At 33.2% G+C, this 13,941-nt stretch overlaps 2 protein-coding genes across 2 annotated transcripts; both read right to left on the bottom strand.

The window, feature by feature from the left end:
• Positions 1-1,361: 1,361 nt before the first annotated feature.
• Positions 1,362-3,255, bottom strand: LOC140983483 (probable isoaspartyl peptidase/L-asparaginase 2). The gene is made up of 4 exons (XM_073450557.1): positions 2,996-3,255; positions 2,645-2,878; positions 2,254-2,340; positions 1,362-2,003 (listed from the first exon to the last, which is right to left on the bottom strand). The coding sequence occupies exons 1-4, from the start codon at positions 3,158-3,160 to the stop codon at positions 1,506-1,508; spliced, it is 984 nt and encodes a 327-aa protein (XP_073306658.1). The 5' UTR covers positions 3,161-3,255; the 3' UTR covers positions 1,362-1,505.
• Positions 3,256-8,805: 5,550 nt separating this feature from the next.
• Positions 8,806-10,852, bottom strand: LOC140982386 (cyclin-D3-3-like). Its single transcript, XM_073448865.1, has 4 exons — positions 10,120-10,852; positions 9,820-10,024; positions 9,577-9,707; positions 8,806-9,451 (listed from the first exon to the last, which is right to left on the bottom strand). Exons 1-4 carry the CDS (start codon positions 10,621-10,623, stop codon positions 9,221-9,223), a joined length of 1,071 nt encoding a protein of 356 aa, XP_073304966.1. The 5' UTR covers positions 10,624-10,852; the 3' UTR covers positions 8,806-9,220.
• Between the last annotated feature and the right edge of the window lie 3,089 nt (positions 10,853-13,941).

Here is a 13,941-nt window from a genome sequence, read left to right as displayed (position 1 = left end):
AAAAAAAAAAAAAAACCTCTTAAATTCCTTACACTTATATAGCAATTAATTTATTACTATTTAATCAATTTCAAATATATACCATTAATTAAAGTTAGTGGTAGATTGGTTAATCTTTTTTAAAAAATAATAATAAACAAATATCCTTTAACTTCTCCCATTTTCACTCTCCTGTGTTTTCTCTATACAACAAACTCATCTTTCTCTAATATTTTAAATAACTAACCAAATATATATTATAAACTATTTAATATTTAACATAGGTATTTGTAACTTACTATCTTACTGTTTAATTAAAGTTAAAGACCTTATATTAACTAATTTTTAATTGATTTAACGTAACTTTATTTAAAATTACAATTATACACTCATTTATCTATATTTTAAAATTAATCATATGTTAATTTATATTTTAAAATTTTTAGATAATTTATCACTCCTATAACAATCATATTTTCATTTATATTCTTAAATTTTTAGATAGTTTATCACTCCTAATAAAATATATGAAAAATCGTTAATTTGAAAATAATAAAAATCATCATGTTTAGATAAATATTTTAACTTACGTGTCGCTTGTTTATATGATTTTCCTTTCATTCGATTTAAATTATTTCTAAATGATTAAAAAACTATGATGAAAAATATCCAAAAAAAACTTATGTGACACGTTTTACTGGTCAATTTTGTGAGATGAATATTATATTTGAGTTACTTATGAAAAAGTATTGATTTTTATTTTAAATATGATCATATTTAAATCATATCACAAAAAAAATAGGTGAGACCGTTTCACAATAGATCTAACTCAAAAATATTATTGTTACACAATATATGTACAAGTTATAATAAGAGTACAAGATTTTACTAGGGTTATATCTACTAATTGAGTTGAAAGTGTTCTAGTTTTACGAAACGGTTGATGCCTCAAAAGATTTTGAGTAATTTGAATGATTTCGAATCAAATATATACTATAATGAATATATTCCCCAATATTTTTGTCGGCATAATATTTATCACGTTTTTAATGACAGTTGATATGCTAGCTTTAAATATTTTGAGTGGTCCCACGTTACACTAGTTGACATTAAACAATAAAACTTAAAATATATATATATGATAAAAAAATGTAGAGCCAGATTTTAAAAATTAACCACAAGATATATGATAAATCTATGGTTATATATAGAATTTTGATATGATGAACATTCAATATTGACACTAAGCATCGACTGAGATGACGTCTGGTTACTAGATGCATATGATATCACTTCAATAATGATCACATAGATACACATAATAAATATTAATCATTCTCTATATTATATGGACATAATAAAGAGGGATATGAAATCTGCCAATTTCTATCGACATATTAATTGATGATAATATAATAAGTTCTCCACAAACTCCATTATTATAATATATATAATATATAACCACTAAAAAAAGCAAACGCTACACTTCCTATAGTCAACAAAACCAACAACATCCATGATCCACCCTACCAAATACCAACTTCCATGAACCCATTCTCAGTGGCAAATCCCCTAAACATCCCCACCGAATTAAACCCATAAGCCACTTCCCCATTGTTAGACACCGCAATCAGACCAGCCTTTCCCTCGTCCAGCCTCTTCTTTATCACATAATCCACAGCATCCTGGAGGCTTAGCTCCTTATACTCCATCAGCGCCGCCACGTCACGAGCCAGCGTGCCCCGTATGATCGCTTCGCCTTCACCGGTGCACGAGACGCCGCATAGCTCACAGGCATAGGTGCCCGCACCGATCAAGGGCGAATCACCGATCCTGCCCATCATTTTGTTCATCAGTCCACCCGTGGAGGTGGCCGCGGCGCACCGTCCTTGACCATCCACCACAACACACCCGACCGTCTCGGGGGCGTATACGCTGATTGGAAGTCCGTTCATTGTTAGGGGAGGATTCTCCACCACGGCGCTGCAGTATTCTGACCCAATTGCCGGAATCCTGTAATCGAACTGTTACACAAGTATAATAGCATCAGGCTACTTGATGAAAATTGAAATCGAATCAACACAAGAATCGAATTTCCGTGTTCCAGTATATTTGTTAGGGGAAAAAAGAATGGTATATATATAATTTGTAGCGTTGGCGTACGTGACATATAACAAAAAATGTTAGACCAATTAATTCATCTGTAGAGTATATATGTGTTCGAATTTTATTAATAATCTATTAGTATATGGTATAGACCAATTAATTACTTACCATGATTGTGTTGGTTTCTTTTGCCAATTTGAGCATGCCAACGTTGTCTTCCGTTATAAAATAATCATTGTCCAACAGTTCGACGCCCTACCCAAAACAATTAAATATTAATATACCACACGTGTTGGAAAAAGACATCGGTCGCGCAAGATTTCTGGGATCGAATAAGCAAATTTATTCAATTAACTTTGAGAGAGCATTTTCATAAACCGTCGAAAAAGTCATACTGTGACCATGATTGAACTGAAGGCATGAAAATAGAAAAGAAGCAATTTTAATAAATGCTTCGAAAATTGCTGTTACGACTTTTATATTGCATAAATAAATTATTTTGTTTGAAAAATTATGGTTAATTTTCAATAACTTGCTTAAATCTATTTGCAAATATAACCTGTTGTTTGGCGAAATCTTCAGCGCCAGAGAAAGCAAGATAGGAATGGGGTGACTTGTCCATCACAAGTCGAGCGAGGGAGATGGGATTCTTCACTGTGGTGACGCCTGAAACGGCGCCGCATCGCCTACCAGCCCCATCCATGATGCTGGCTTCCATCTCCACCGTTCCTTTCTCGGTCAGTGCAGATCCACGGCCCGAGTTGAACAGGGGATCGCTTTCCAGTTCTCGTACCTATGTTCAAACACAAGTTACCATCATAAATTTCCCAAAACTTTGAAAGTTGTTCATGATTTACACGATTTTATGTCTATATTAATCAAATAATGGTGGGGTAAAAGAGACACTGACGACGAGTTCGACGACATCAATGGCAGGGAGACCAGAAGAGCGGAGAGCGGAGACTCCGAGGTTCAGGCAACGAGTGAGCAATAGTTTGGCCTGTTCCTGACGTTCAAGGGGGAGGTTTGGGTCGACACCAGCGCCGCCGTGCACCGCTACAGCCCAACCACCCATTCTCTCTTCGCCGCTCTCCTTCTCTTAAGCGAACCACCGCCGTTTCTATTGTATATTTTTGTTTTGTTTACCGAAGACGAGGGTTGGTTTCTCCCGTGAATTTATAGGCCTCTTGGAGCCCCCGGAATTCAAAACTTTATTTAATTTGAATTAGAATTAAAATTAGAATCAGAATTATCTTCTATTTTCGGGCCTTTATACCATTTATATTTTTTAAAAAAACCAAAAAAAAAACCCCTCAGTGTACTTTAATCAAAACACATTATGGGTTCGTTTGTCATAATTCTTTCATTAAAAAAAATTCATTCTAAACCCCGAGTCGTTGTCTTTATCCAGATCATTAAACTTGTTACTAATTAAAAAGGTTATTCTAATCAGAATTCTTGTATGTTAATTATTATTAGATTCTTTAGGGTACACAACAATTTGGGTGTATTTTAATAATTAATTAAGTTGTAATTCATTTGTAGTGCACAAACTTTGCAAGCATCGGTTTTTTTTTCCTTTTCTTTGTTTTAGCCTATAATTTGGTGTCATAGTTGGTTGAATATGTTAATGTTTAATCAACAGTCGAAACTTGATTCGTCGTATCAATATTTTTCGGACAAGTAAGCATGTGAGACATAATTTGTTAATTGTTGTTGACATGATTAAGAATAATTTACATATTATTCCATTAGTTTGTGGTTAATACCGTCATAAAAAAGATAATATCTCTCTTTTTACTACGGTGGATACCGATTTTTTTTGTTTTTTTTGGTGGACGGTGGTGGATAATAAATTATTAGAATAAAAAGAAATGGGGGCATCAATATACGGTAACATATCTGTATCTGTTCTTACAGCTGTACAATAACTAAAGGTCCTCGTAATTTGGCAAAAACATACTATTTATTTATTATATTTTAGTAGACGGAGTGGTCCCCGGTGGTAAAGTTTGTGTACACGTAAGATCCACTGAATGGCGCCAATTTGTCGAATGAATCCTCACATGAATCTGAACTAAAACTAGAAACATGTGTTGCTGGGTGGGTCCCTCAGTAAGAGTACATGTTTTTAGGTTTTTTTTTTTTTTTTTTTCCTGGGAGGTTTGAACATCGCTCGACTCTGCATGTGAGAGGATTATGTCATTGCGCCTTGTTGAGGCCGGAAACATTACAGTAAACTAGCTAGTATATCGATATACGCGTTACGTGTTTTGTACAATATTTTTTTATAATTAATTTGATTTATATTTAAATGAAATCAAAATGTAAATATAAAAAAATATTGAGGGATTGCACTGCAATTTTGATAGAAAACAATTTTGGTGAATTTGTCCATAATGGAGGGGCAAAAAATGATATACATATTTTGGTGTCCGGTTTCTATCATGTCCTCAACTTTAATAAAATAAAATATATATGACACAAAAATATATCTAAATTCACGAATTTTCACATTGGTTTCATCAGTAATTTTTTAAACCACTAAAATTGACCTAAAACTCCTAATGATACGTATCTTATGTTTACTTCAATTAAAAAAAAAACTAATATTAAAATTAAAATTAAAAGTAGAGAAAACAATAAGATTTTTAATACATTCCTGAAGTTTTATGGCTTAAAAAATCTTTACTTTTAAAGCTCGTATTCCCCAATTTTCCACCGAAAAATTGCTTTCAGAAAAAAATTGGAAGAAGATTCAGATCGCACATGCATGATGCATGCACGCCTCTTTTCCCTTCCATGTCAAGCTCGGTAAAGGACAGAGACCATAGTGCAATGCANATTAAGTATATAAATATACAGAGTTGTGATATCAGATGGACACTCCATGGGACATTAAATGTTTCAACGTAGTTCTTGATAACATCTAACAAAACATTTACCGTAGCAGGGTGCTATATGACCGATATGACGTTTCATGAGATGTCCCGCAAATATTTGATGCGTTCATGAGGTGTTTAATTACCAATAGGTATCATATAAAATTACAATATGTGTATCTCTTGGATTCGAATCTCCTGTAAAACTATATTAGTTTAAACTAATAATATCTTTTTTTTTAAAAAAAATGATAAGGTTGTATTTGGAGATATATATTTGAAATACATAGATTTCGATTATAATTTTATTTTTAACAATAAATCAAATATCAAATCTATATCTTACTTTTTACACATTAATTACACGAAACAAAAAGTATTTCAAATGACATCAGTATTTAGTGAACTTGAAATTCATTATATTTATCATGAAATAATATTATATAAACATGAACGAGGCAAAATTGAAATTTATAGTATTTGCTCTACTCAGATTCTGTTAAAAGCCCGTTAGAAAACAAAGCCCATTGGAAGATAGCCCATTATAAATCCAATCGATTGGAGAAGAGGAATGTGCACAATCAACAAAGTTGATACACGATGCATGACCAACGCTAAATTTACATCAAATTTTTCATTTGATTTCTTAGTCTTATAGTTTACCGATATAGTTAAAACTAACAAATGAATCGAGATTTACGTCACTTGATCGTAGAAGTTTTATTATTCAAAACTTTGGCACGATTTCCTGCCTGACACGTCCGTAATTTTTATGTGCAAACAATCTTATTTCTTTAAACAACAAAAATACATTTTAATTAATTTGAAATTCATGAATCCAAATACAACCTAAAAAAAGTGAATGAGTTTGATTTATAGGTGACCGCCGCCCCGAGAATTAAACTATTACTTAATAGTAATTATAATTTAAAAGTGAAAGCATTATTAATCTTTATGACATAAAATAAATTGACAGCCACTGCAGGAAGTGCGAGTCTGATGAAGAGTGCCATTATTATTATTATTTAAATAATATAAAATTTCTAGGCCCGGTTTTATTCTTAATCGTGAGAATTGGTTTGGGCCATTGGCCTATTTTATTTTATTAACATTTTGCAGCATTCAATTTAATACCTAACACCAAGGACCTCATATTGGATCCCTCACTTGAAGGACAACCTACCCCGTGATATTATTGGACAACAATAGATTGGCCCATTTGTACGGCCCAGCATAGATACCAATTTCACCCCTTTTTATTTAAAAAAAAAAACAATATTGTTTGGTAAGTATTTAACTATGTGGTACAATGAAATACATATATTTCTAGACCACAACAAACTCATGCTTGAAAGCTGTCAAAAAACGACCCTCGGATACTCACTCGTCGCGCGCTGACTCTTTTCAAATCAAGAGTAGGTTTTTTGTGAGATGGTCTCACGAATCTTTATCTGTGAGACAGGTCAATTCTAACGATATTCACAATAAAAAATAATACTTTTAACATAAAAAATAATATTTTTTCATGGATGACCGAAATAAAAGACATGTCTCACAAAATACGATCCGTGAGAACGTCTCACACAAATTTTTATCTCAAATCAAATCCACCAATCTGTGTAACCTTATATTATCATGTTTTCATGTTCAATAACTTAATTAATTTTGAAAAAATAATGTCTATTCTGAATTCTCGAGAAAAAAAATGGTAATAAAAGTAAAGAAGTAATAAAGCCATATTTGTACGTATATCCGATATGTAGATTTTGAAAGGGGCGATGATATTAATAATAAAGGCAATCACGGTGTTCCCCTGGCAAAAACAGATGGATGCATCGCTAGGCAGGCACTCCCCTCCCTTATCTTCTTCTTAAAGTGTGGTTACAATCAAATAATTTTCCTCTGGACCACTTCTTTAATAGCATCGCAGCCTGTAGTTTTTGGCCTTTATTTCTCCATTTCTTTTTTTAAATGCATTATTTTCTGTGGTCAATTAATTATTCTGTCCATTGCAATGACTTGGGGTTATCTCTTTTTATATTCTTCTTATTTTGTTTTAACAGTATCTCTATAAAAGTACTACTATTTGTATATTTTATTAGGGATTTCTATTTCTGAAATTATTAATATGTTGGTACATAAAAATTTATATAAATATTGTCCATGACCCTTATTATTATTATTATTATTATTATTATTGTAAGTGTCATTTGTTTAAAATAATAAAATGACATTTATTTTTTGAAAATATTTTGTCATTCGTCATACAATTTACAAGAAGACAGGCTTACAGATTCCGATGTAAGGTCAGCGTTAAAAGTAAATAAAAATCTAAGTACATGTTCCTTCGCATCAATCCTGAGGGAAAATGATTTGACAATGAATGACCCGTTTCTCTAAGTCATTTTTTATAATTAAATCGATGGTTTATCTAGAATTTTTATTATTTTCGATTTTGAAAAATCTTGATCCTACATTTGTGGGTTTTTTTTTAAAAAAAAAATGAACTATAACATAATATCTTGGTTGAAAATCTGGAAAAGAACAATTTTGAATAATATATCTATACATTCTTTTGGTTTCATTTTATTTGAAAGCTTTTTATCATTAATGCTTTGTTTGGAACTTCACTAAAATGATTAAACACTGATTAGTTTTCGTTTTTGTTTACGATACTAAACTACATTTCTTGCGATGGAAACCAATTTTGAAATGTACTCACTTTTATCTTTTCCTTTAATAAATGCTGGATCTACACGAAGCCGAAAAGAAAAAAAGGAAAAGAGGAAAGCATTAGGACATAATATTCATTTTGGTCAAAAGGATGAGCGCAGGGAAATAATTAGAACCAACTCTTTTCAATTTCACAAAGTAATTTGTGACATGATCTTATGAATCAATTGTGAAAAAGATTTTTCATTTAGACCATTTATAAAAAAAAAAAAATTTAATTTTTATTATAAATTTGAACCATTTCAATTTATTTATACATCGTATTTGTGTTTATAATATATATAATAATAAAAATAATAATAATAATATAATAATATAGAAGTTGCACATTTCGTACAAGGGTATCATAACACATGCCGCCTTGCTCCATTTTCAACATTCCACGCCTCTCTTTTGGTGGCCTTTCATGCTAACAAATTTTAGTTTTAGATCAAACGGGATTTCGTAAAGTTAAAGTTTAACATTAATTGTTGTATTTTATGCATAGATAGATAATCACATCCCATTTCATTAATCATATAAATAGCATATGCACTTATTGAATATTATCATGCATGTTAATGGCTTTTAATTGTCAATTAAAAATATCACTGCGTGTAATAATGATATGGATTAATTATTACATTAATGATGTTTATGTACCCATTGAAGATTTATATATTGCCAGCAAATGTAAATTACTATTATATTTGTAATGATTTTTTTTTGCGATATAAAAGGTGAGAAAGGTCAAACCTGTAAAACGATATTGCAAATCCAGCCCAAAAATCAGCGCCAGTGGCCGACAGTAAGTTCTTCCCCTAACATCACATGCAAACAAATTTAACTATTTGATGCCCATTTAAATACCCAAAAACCTTTCAAAATTCCTACATATACAAACAAATTTTACTATAAATACCATGCGTTCCAAAATAGAATTTTCAAACATAATATTTATAATTTAAGTACCATATTTTGATGAGTCTGAATTGAGATCAAATCCAATGTTTGATCTCAATTCCAATACTAAACATGCGTCGCTGATTACATTATAACATTCAAATTATTGACAATAAACTATGCAAAAATTGATCTGCTAAGATTATAGTTGTGAGGATCAGGAAAAAAGAAGACTCTAATTAATAATATTGCCAAGTGCAACAATTATTATTACAATAATCCCAACAACAGATTTGTTTTATTAAAAAAAAACGACGAAGTTTTTTTATTCTCAACTTCTTGGCTTCATCCAAATAAAATGCCAACCATCTGTGCCTCTAAATAGACCCAGCAAGATTTCCATGCCCCACCCTTCATATATAAATATATAGAGAGAGTGATAGACAAAATATACACAAAAACGACCCCTGGCCCTGGTTCAAATACGATGATGCTCCTACATGAAGGTGGACCTGGATTGAATTGCAATTTGCAAAGATGGCTGGCATTTAACATTACATTCATGCATATATTATTCAACAAAATATGTAAATTGCTCTGTAATCTTTATGACAAATTCAGATGAAATAAGCAATGAACTAAGAGATATTGGGTTTGAATTTCTTGGACAAATTAGGCTCCGGTGAGGATGAAACTGAAGGATTTTTTGCCTCTGCCCACGAATCATTAGAGCTTTCAGAGCTGAATGAAACATCCATTACTCCTTTGGGACTTCCCGGCAAATATCCAAGCTTTCTTTTGTTTCTTGAGAGGAAGTGGACGCTGGTGGCTACATCTTGTATTAGCCTGCAGCAGTGTTCCACTTTTTCCTGCTCCAAATTTTCAGATTTCTGAGTTGAATTATAAAGATTCTTGGATTTGAGGAATATTTTCTGCATATTATGGGAGAAGAACAAAGACAAATTAAATATCTACGTATACACACATACTATACCTTGTTTGTTCCAAGGATGCTTACTAGCTTATCTTGATACTGCACCCCAATGCTGGGCTCAACACTGCTAATAACATACAGCATTGTGGCAGTGGTCAACGCAGAAGGCAGAGAAGACGTGAATCTACAATCTGCAGGTTATTTTACAGTATAAGACTACAAAAACACAAAACTCCCACGAAGAAAAGCTTTAGTCAAAGAACCATTCACGGATATTGGAGTTGCTGGAATCACAATTTTTACCAGAAATGACGGATAGAAGCAGACACTGGCATCTATCGAGGAAGTCCTTACAAAGATTATGGCTATTAAATCCAAATCTCCGTGTATAGTACTCAAGAAATGAAAGTGGGGTGACAGGATTCATCTTCCATTTAAGCGTAGAAAGAATCAGAATCTCCATTCTTTGAATGGTTTTTGACTCGAACACATACTTTGACGACTCCACCTAAACACGATAAGTCTAATCAAGTTCAAATCCAATCTAATCACATAGAAAGGTTAATTCAGCAGAATCAAGCAAAAATCAATTGTGATAAATACTTGGAGGTCGAAAAGAAGGGGAACTTGTGTCTCCTCAACTTTGGCAGCCAACGAAAGGCAAGCCACTGCAGCAAGGTGAACCATCCACGGCTTCTCTCTGTGGGACTGAATGCTACACGAAAACCTATCCAAATAGTTAACTGCAAGAACCGCAGTCAGAGCAGAAAATGAGTAATATCCAACGACCCGTAGCATCCATTCCACCGCCACACGCCTATCCTCAGCCAAACATGGGTTCTCCACACATCCTTCGTACAATTCGTTTTCCTGCTCTCTAAGCAGTAAGGCGCTCAACTCTTCATCTTCACGCAACACATTCTGTTCCAACAGCTCGACAAAAGGCGCCGGTTTCAAGTTACGGTACTGCAAATAGCTCTCCCCTTCTCCTTCTGCGAGAAAATTTTTTGGGTGAGTTTCAATTATTTCTCCATTATCGTCCCATTGCTCCTCCTCACAATACAGAGAATCCAAACTGAATGGAGGGTTTACGTGATGAGAAGTCATCTTCTTCCAAGAAGAAGAGTTCCAAGATGTGCATTCATTATGGTCAAATAAAGATGCAAATAAGTATAGAGAAAGAGAGGCATAGATATGAACTTTGCGCCATCCCAATGAGAAGTAGACGAAGGTGCAGACTTTTGAGAGTGGGAGCTGGGGAGAGGAGACAGGCTATAGGAAATGACTAAAGATTGTATTTTTATTGGTGATTTTTGCTTTCTGGGATTTGGTGCAGTGGCCTCTTTTGCTAGCATGGCATGCTCCCCACCAAATTACTTGAATAAATTTTTTTATTATTATTTCCTTTTTTGATATTAAATTATTTTTTACAAAATATATACATATATACTTACTCATTAACTAAAAATGATTAGAGCACCTATACAAATATACAATATGCCTCTGAATAGTTTTATATACCACAACATATGATCATATTACATTTTCTATTCAACTAATTGTTCAACCATCAAAGGAATTTTTCATTTGTGTGTTCAAACCTTCGGTTTGGCTTAAATTTGTTTGTATTTAAAGAATAAAACATGTGTGAATAATTTGATGTGTTGAGGAAGGTTGAATGCCCAAAAAATATGACTAGTTTCTCCTATTAAATGAGAATTAAAGAAGTAAGAGGCACAAAATGGTCTTCTTCTTCTTCTTCTTCTTTTATTTTTTTTTATTAACATTTTAGGATGAATTTTAATTTAAATGTAAATGCACATGTTTCCTATAATGGGCTTAGGCCCTTATGGAAAGAAATAGCTAGGTACACGTGACTGCCGGAACATCCAAAAATCCGTATTTATTGGGCCCCCATCCTCATAGAGGAGCAACATCCATGAAATGACAACTAGTGGATCCCTGTAGTTTACCGCGATTGTGGGGAAAGATTAGGCGACTTTAAGTGCCCAAAACTTGGAGAGCTTTACATTTTTCTAATAAATTAGCATCCCTTGTATCATCATTAACATACATACCACCGCCAGTTTACAAATCTTGCATCTCCCCTGCTTGGATTGGCCGTTTACTTTACGATCGACTAAATTTGTAGCTTAACGTCATGCTCTGAGTGTGATGCATAATTTTGTATGAAATATATACAATCTCATTTCTTTTACATCTCGGTTTATTGTCTTTTTTGATGGTTAAATCATCCACTTAATACATGACACGTCTGCTGAGTGACAAATCGAATTCATTCGTCCATACATTAAACACATGTGTCATGTGTTGAGTAATTAATACATAACTTGAAATTGTGGTGTTTATATATAGATTTTTTAATGTGAGACTTAATTTTCTTCTAGTAAATATATATTTTTAGAACTAAATCATTAATGTCAATATAATACCAGTCGCGGTGGAGCAGCTGCATCGCATTAATCACTTGCAAATTTTGTTTCAAAATTTAAATGTTTCACAATCATGTTTGTATGTATGGTAATCATTAGCTTCCTTAAAATTTCGAACAAATGTGTATTGTCTGGAATCGCATACGTTTTTGTCTACTACCAAAAAAAGTAAAGCTAAAATCATTTACTGACGTTGGACATGCTTTATTTCTTTAGATGGTAAATTATCCTGTGTGAAGTTTTGGGAATCACCATATATATCCACATGAAATTGATATTTTCCAAGTAAATTAGACAACTTCCATTAATATTCTTTGTTCTTGGATTACTGTTTAAACAGTTTATTCATAGACCATATAAATCTTTTGACAAATTATATTAGTTCTGATCATTAAATTAGCATGAAAGTGTGGTTGGTCAACATGGGCAAGTTGCCAATGCACTTTCGGTTTCTTTCTCCCTATACTATAATCAAATCGGTAGGCAGATGGCCCTAACTCTTCATTGAAAATCACCATTATAATATTCGTTTACAATTAGTCTATCCGATATTCAATCACCGTCCGTGTACCGTACCAAGCTGCTCATGGGACCATTTTAATGATTATTAATTATTAATATTAATTTAACCCTCCAAATTCCTAATTTAATAGAACATTTGGCTCCATTTTGTAAGAAAGTTATAAGACCTTGCTTTCGTATTAATGAGAAAATTAATGTTAATCTTGCCCACTCGAACACGAACATAATGAAAATGTAATCATAATCCTATTTCACAACTTGTCTTCCACCCACCCCTTTATTACCCTTGACCCGCAGCTTTAATGTCTTTTCCACCATTATTATTATTTCACCCTTTTAATCAAGCGATGAAAAAATAGCTTGTTTTATTGGCGTTCGTGTGAGGCAAGACGCCAAGACCTAGCATACATTTACCAACCACTTATATCGTTGTATAGCAGTAAGTTCAATGTTTTTTTTAAAAAAATCTGGTTTAAAATGTGGGATTTTTTCTTGAATTTTTATTTTGAGAAAATGACTAAATTATAAAAATTAAATAAAATATAGATGACTAAAACTAAAATTTTAAAACATAAATAGCAAAAAACAAATATATAATACTGAAAATGAAGTTTTATAGCCAATAACATGATCAAACTAATGTGAAGTAGATATCGATGGAACTCATTATATTGTTAAATAATCTCTCCCAAAATTAATTTATTCGTTCCTAAACTCAAAATCGACGGTCTATACTTGGCGGAAATTGAGCTTCCGAAATTAAGACCCCAACAAAAATTTAAAAAGAAGTAAAAGTACTGATACCCCTGGATAGCTCGGGTCAGGGGTTGTGCTCGGGTCAGGGGTATGGATTGTGCCTGGGTCACGGACGACCCGGGACACTGGATGGATAGCTCAAGTTGGAGAGAATCTACGAAAAAGATCACTAGAGGCCGAGCAGTTGAACGTCCGGGACGTCTTCTCCCCGGGCTATTGGATGCCCGAGCTCTCGTACAAGCTTCCGGGAGATTTTCTACCAGACCACCTCGATATGAGCACCACACTCAAGTACGCCAGTAGGGTAGGGTGTAGGCGGCCGTCCTATCTATGATATTAGGTGGTTGACAAAATCAGACAGACGGGATGTGACTAGTATGAGATTTGACATGTCAGGATATAGGGAACAATCAGCCGCCCTACTATAATTAGTAGGTAGCACGAAGAACGAGATCATAATTACTTCTCCTATTATAAATACCAGGTGCTCTCTTTGCATTAATCATTCATTCATTTTTATTGTCTACACTCTTACACCAATATCACAACCATCACTTGGTTACATTGGTCTTTTGTTGAGTCATTCACTGACTTAAGCATCGGAGTGGCCACGCCGGACACCCCTCCGACGCCCATTCACGGGTTCATCTCCTTGTCTGCAGATCATAGGGAAAGTCATATCTCACACTGCTTT

The sequence above is a fragment of the Primulina huaijiensis genome, chromosome 8 (genome assembly GCF_012295235.1).
Source record: "Primulina huaijiensis isolate GDHJ02 chromosome 8, ASM1229523v2, whole genome shotgun sequence".
NCBI classification, from domain to species: Eukaryota; Viridiplantae; Streptophyta; class Magnoliopsida; order Lamiales; family Gesneriaceae; genus Primulina; species Primulina huaijiensis.
This window is presented reverse-complemented; position numbering and strand designations above follow the sequence as displayed.

Coding starts and splice junctions, on each gene's coding strand:
- LOC140983483 (XM_073450557.1), bottom strand. CDS start 3,160: ATGGGTGGTTGGGCTGTAGCGGTGCACGGCGGCGCTGGTGTCGACCCA. Junction 2,879..2,995: donor TTGATGTCGTCGAACTCGTC/GTCAGTGTCTCT, acceptor GTTTGAACATAG/GTACGAGAACTGGAAAGCGA. Junction 2,004..2,253: donor AAGAAACCAACACAATCATG/GTAAGTAATTAA, acceptor CTTGTGTAACAG/TTCGATTACAGGATTCCGGC.
- LOC140982386 (XM_073448865.1), bottom strand. CDS start 10,623: ATGACTTCTCATCACGTAAACCCTCCATTCAGTTTGGATTCTCTGTAT. Junction 9,708..9,819: donor GCTTCTATCCGTCATTTCTG/GTAAAAATTGTG, acceptor AATAACCTGCAG/ATTGTAGATTCACGTCTTCT. Junction 9,452..9,576: donor GCATCCTTGGAACAAACAAG/GTATAGTATGTG, acceptor AATTTGGAGCAG/GAAAAAGTGGAACACTGCTG.